At 39.2% G+C, this 6,000-nt stretch overlaps 1 protein-coding gene across 2 annotated transcripts in view; it reads right to left on the bottom strand.

Moving 5' to 3' along the window:
* Positions 1 to 3,491: 3,491 nt before the first annotated feature.
* Positions 3,492 to 6,000, bottom strand: part of LOC134814183 (plasmanylethanolamine desaturase 1-like) — a 75,337-nt gene continuing 72,828 nt past the window's right edge. Inside the window, exons 9-11 of one of the 2 annotated variants that reach the window (XM_063822240.1) lie at positions 5,175 to 5,245; positions 4,837 to 4,883; positions 4,176 to 4,696 (exon numbers count right to left, since the gene is read on the bottom strand). In XM_063822240.1, the coding sequence (XP_063678310.1) occupies positions 4,840 to 4,883; positions 5,175 to 5,245 (115 nt within the window). In that variant the 3' untranslated portion in view covers positions 4,176 to 4,696; positions 4,837 to 4,839. Of the gene's footprint in view, positions 4,884 to 5,174; positions 5,246 to 6,000 lie in introns of both variants that reach the window. The other variant, XM_063822239.1, reaches the window with a different exon arrangement.

Below are 6,000 nucleotides of genomic sequence, written 5' to 3'. Positions count from 1 at the left end.
CAGATGTTACTCGTCTAAATTTCTTCGAAGTAGCGCGCGCCGCTTTCTTCTGTAATGGCCCGACGGCAAGTGCTACGAAGTAGCGCGCGCCGGGCCAAATCATTAACAATGGTCAACCTGTCCACTTGCCACTGTCATTGAGTGTCATTCAATCATATTTTCAATCGGTGTGGCTTATTTTTATGAACACCCTTCACTGGGCGCGCTCACTAAATCGCTCGCCCTGCATTTCAGTGTAAACTTTTACAGATGTGGAGGTAAATAATAATTCCAAAGAAGTGAACGAGGAAGTCAAAGATCAAAAAATGATCATGCCATAAAAATGATCATACTTATAGTTATGGCATGATAAATTGTATAATAACTCGTTTTCATTGATCCAATGATAATGATATAGTTCAGTCCTTCACGGGTGATACTCGTAAAATATCTGTTCCATATATTGGACCGACGACGAGTCCAACTCGGCGCGCGTCTTGGTAGGTTGTAAACCTACAATTCAGTCCGAATCCGATGATAGAAATTACAATTAACTGAAATTTAAAAGTTGTCGTATCCTAAACATGAGTTCGCAATAGAATACATATGGAAAAAATCTCAAACGGACGGACTTTATTTAAACGGACATTAATTGTATCACGTGGTGACCCTCATCGTCGCTTCACTACCCCTGTAGAGTTTCGACGATACAGGGGGAGCCGCGCACTCGTGCGCGGCGGGTCATAAAACGTATGACAAGACATTAATATGAACGCTATTGCTACACGTTGTATACCTCTCGTGCACGCGAAGCGTGCACGCCGGCCGGCCGAGAGAGCGGCCGGCCGCGCGCGCTTCGCGCGCGATCAAAAGGGGTTGCATGCAGCGTGTGTCAAGAACGCTAGGACCTCCAGCGTTCAAGTCCGTTCAAATAAGGTCCGATAAGGTTATAGTTCTATATTGAGCAGCTCAGATTTCCACGAATGTATTTGCCAGTCACTTTTGGAAATACATTTGCTATTTAAAGAATTATGAAATACACTATTTAAGACAACTAAAAGTTTGCAATTTTGCCTTAAAAGTACGTTAAGTGCGTGGTGCTTTAAAAGTATGTTATGTGCGTACTAACCAACTATGGTTTTTCTGCTGCCCTAGTTTTAGAAGTAGTAAGGTAGTAGCCTCTACGTTTTAGAAATGTTAAATATATAAATGAAATATGTCAACAGTCAAATGATATTAATTTTAACGTGTAAATGATGGTCTCATCTAACGCCCAAGCCACCGGTCATCTTGATACAGGAGGTAGCTAGAGGGAGGGAGCTGATACAATTAGAGTCCTTGCTCGACAGTGCAGTTAGTTTTTCTACTGCTTCAAGAAGCTCTACAATAAGGACACTGTAAAGTAGGGCTGATGTTATATAAGTATATAGCACCACACATAACATATTAAAGTGTTCTGAAGATGCAGTAGTGCACTTCATAGCCAGGCAGCTTGATGTCAGGCCATATAACTAGCGTGAAACTGTCAACTGTGCGTTGTAGTAATTTTAGTACAAAGTAGTATAAGTATAATAGTAGTAGTAGTTGTATCAGTAATATGGTCTATGTAATAATATACTAATATACTAATATACTAATATAATATACTAATAGTTTATTTAATTTGATTTACCGATTTAATCATTTGTTTTGCTTCGTTCTATTGAAGTCCAAAACTTTAAGTTAGTTTAAATTTGATAGTCATTGAACCTTTTTAGTTTCAAATTTCAATAGTGGGCTTTCATTCTTTCAGTTTGTCTTGTACCAAATATCATTAAGTTAACATTACAGTTACTGTAAGGCTATGATTGTAAGCCTGAAGGAGGTTCTGATCTCCTTGTCCACTGTATTCCTACTACTACACAGCATTGAAGGAGGTTCACCACGGCGTTATAACGCACTTTGGTTCTGGCACAGCCCCCACGAGTTTGTGTACTACCAGGACCCTGACATGTCCCCCTTCATTACACAGTTTACTGTGTGTGCCTGGATAAAGAAGTTACAGAACCATCTAGATCTCCCAACTTGGTTCTCTTACTATCTGAGGAGCTCCCCTTATGAGATTACAATGACAGACGAAGGTAAGCAAACCAGAACTTTCAACTACAACGCAGATGTACGGAGCGAGTATAATGTACCCCCGGGAACCTGGTTCCACACATGTGTGGCCTGGAGTAACGCTACAGAGAATAGAGAGGTGTATGTGAATGGTGAACTGGTGAATACTCTGCCCACTTCTCCTGGGAGGGTGTTGAAGCAGGGAGGAGCTATAGTTCTGGGTTCAATGCAGAAATTCTGGACATCACCTCAACTGAGAACGCAAACGATAATGTTTGGAGGGGAGATCTACAAACTCAATATGTTCAGCACTAAGTTGAAACATAGCGTTATCCAGGAAATGGCAAGGGACAGGTGCTCAGATTTAGAGGAAACATACGCTGAACTTATAGGAATCAGGTGGGAGGACTTTCTGTTGCAATCAAGGTTTGGGAATATTGTAGAGTACAAGACAGACTGCGGTTATATAAAGGAACTGAATAGCACTGGAGAGGAATTGGCTGGGACTAAGCTGGAAAAAGGAAACTGCCGATATAACTTGGAAATTAAAGAACAGAAACTCAATAGTACCGTGCTACAACTGGAGCGATCGAAATCAGATCTGAATAGCACGGCGAACAAACTGAATAGCACTGAAAAAGAGCTGCTCGAAAAAGAGACAAGACTCAAAGAAACTGCAGTCGAACTGAAGAGTACCGATGTTGAACTACAGAATGTCTCCGCAACTCTGAATCACACCCAATTTCTTTTAAAGGAGGCTACTTCTTCTGCCTCTTCCTCTTTCAGTTCTACTCTCACTTTGACGGCTGCTGTTACGATATTAACAGTAGGTGGTTACTGTTTCCATAGCAACACTGCTATGTAATAAGGTAATAGGCTAACAAGCCCTCTCAGTAAGGTTAGTTTTATGATCTAGCTTAGTAAAACTAATACTATAGCTAGTAAATACGTGTATTGTATTGCGAAATACTTTTCGTCACCGTGTTCAATTTTACCAAATTGTTGATATTTCAGAGAATTTAATGCTGTGAACGAAATATTTCCTGGAGACTTCATCTATCCAGATATCAGTACTTCATCGCTGTTAAACAAAGATACTCTCACCACCCAGTCACAACCAATTAGAGTAATTACCAACTAATTAGAGTAATTACCAACCAATTAGAGTAATTACCAACCAATTAGAGTAATTACCGACCAATTAGACTATTATAGTAATTCCGAGAGTACCAATTATAGGACACGAAACAAAATGAACAGTGATGTCTGCAGTTGCTGCTGCTGCCTGCTCAATATGTTGAAAACATGTTGTTTTAAATGGTAATCAATGCATGAAATCGGTTATTGGGAAATGATGTTACTTCTGTCGCATTATGTGACATTTTGGGTGAATTTTCGAAATCGAAAAACAATAAAAATGCGAATTTTTGATGTAAAACGAAATTTTGCTAAATATCATACTGTAATCAATAGTGTTAGTGTTACGAAAGCACCTTCAAATGTAACTGGAGGATACAAACTTTATGTATGTACAATTAATTCTTAATTAATTAATTCTTCGTATCAATATTCTCAGTAAATTAACGACAGATCTACAAATTAGTGAAAATTGGCAACACAATAAACACAAATCATCCGTAATTATATTTACAAATAAACGAACAACTAAAAGTAAGTAAATACTAAATTATCTTTTAAACAATGGTAAACGAAAGATATGATCACAATTTTAATTAATCACGATCAAATTGAAGGGATATGTTTTAAAATTACGCTATGAGAATAACCGTTCACAATATAATTAAACCCAACTAGTAACCTATAGTTAACAACTATACATACAAATTTAGGAAACTTATCAAAAAAAACATTATTATCACCAAAGAACCCAATATTGATAACCCATCTCGCATTTAGTAATTATTGATTATTAATTACTGCTAATTATTAATTACCGCTAATTATTAATTACTGCAACTCTTTACGCTTGTTTAATAAATTGAGGACGCTTCTCCAAACTTCCAAATACAGAGGCCCCCCGGAAAAAATTTGAGAAATAGGGTGTTTTAGACGACATTTGGCATATTAATTAAAGAAATTTGTAGGACAGCAATAAACTAAATTAAGCACTAAGCAAATGCCAAAATGTCTTACCAGTCCCTACCGAACTCAGTACTTACCACATTGAATGGAATAAGTACATGTAATTGTATAGTGGGATTTGGGAATAATTTACGAAATGCTGAAGTCAATTGCCTGCCGTTTAAACAGTACAGACTGCAGTCATAAACACAGCACAGTTACCAGGCGACCATGGGGACTAGGGGGCTTTTTTTTTCTGGGGTTCAATTTTTCCCCAGGCCCTCTGCCCCCCCTGGCTACGTGCCTGACTACACCACCCCCCCCCCCCCACTATACTACAGCTCAACCCCAATCACGCTCAATTAATTAATTTAGCGTGGAATACAAAGAGAGACATCCTCTACTCTTACTACAGTACTACAGTACTACTGTACTAATATTATAATATGCTAGAATGTTCTATATATCGTGGCATAAGTTTTAGTTTGGTCACTGCGAAAGTGGGGGTGTAACCATGGTAACAGAGTAGTGTTGTACTCTTGTGGTAATGTAACCATGGTAACAGGGGTGTTGTACTCCAGAGGGGGTGTAACCATGGTAACAGTGTAGTGTTCTGTGTTGTACTCTAGTGGGGGGGGGGGGGGGGGGGGTGTAACCATGGTAACAGGGGTGTTGTACTCATTAACCTTTCAGCCACTTCTGGTCGTCAGATCGGGGTTTGTGCGCTGAAATTGTGGTCAGTTAACACAGTTAACACAGTTAACACAGTAAGCTAATTTAACACACTTGACACAGTACGTCAGTACAGTTAGCTAATGTCCACAAGTTGAGACCTCACGTTAATGCAGATTAAATAACAGGATGTAAAATAAAGACTTTCTAATGTGTATTGGTAAGTTGTGGCTGACAGTAACCATGGTAACTATGGTAACTATGGTGGTTCTCATTAGAACTGCGAAAATGTCACAAGTGCATACTGCATATGAAATTACCTGACTTGGTTATGAATTTATTACCTGTTAAAGCCTCGATTATAAATTCGAGAGTCTGGAAAAACTGAATCTTCTCCAACGGATAGTTCAACCACCTGCAAGACAATAATTATTTATTGGTTAGATACACTTAGTTTGTTTTATAAAGACGCAAGTTATAAAGACAAAGCCTTCAAATGAACAAAATTAAAGACGGCAAGGCTTCAAAATTGAAAAATTAAAGACGCCACAACAACTACAAGTCTCGAAATAGATCGGATGTAATAAAGCACATTTAACACACTGACATTACTTCTACCAGCAAATTCAAAGACGGGTTGCGATGAATTAAAGACAGTGAAGCCTTTAAAATGGTTAAAATTAAAGACGCTGAAGCCTTCGCCAAAGTTAGCCGACTTTGTATAACGAACTATTGTTAGATATGGTACCGCGACAATTGACCCCCCGACAATTGACCCCCCGACAATTGACCCCTATGTAATTACACTGGGGTCAATTGTCGCGAAATCTAGGGTTTAGTACGAAAATTGACCCCCCGACAATTGACCCCCCGACAATTGACCCCTATGTAATTACACTGGGGTCAATTGTCGCGAAATCTAGGGTTTAGTACGAAAATTGACCCCCCGACAATTGACCCCCCGACAATTGACCCCTATGTAATTACACTGGGGTCAATTGTCGCGAAATCTAGGGTTTAGTACGAAAATTGACCCCCCGACAATTGACCCCCCGACAATTGACCCCTATGTAATTACACTGGGGTCAATTGTCGCGAAATCTAGGGTTTAGTACGAAAATTGACCCCCCGACAATTGACCCCCCGACAATTGACCCCTATGTAATTACA

Source organism: Bolinopsis microptera, chromosome 4 (assembly GCF_026151205.1).
Source record: "Bolinopsis microptera isolate Bmic1 chromosome 4, MBARI_Bmic_1.0, whole genome shotgun sequence".
In the NCBI taxonomy this organism is placed as follows: Eukaryota; Metazoa; Ctenophora; class Tentaculata; order Lobata; family Bolinopsidae; genus Bolinopsis; species Bolinopsis microptera.
This window is presented reverse-complemented; position numbering and strand designations above follow the sequence as displayed.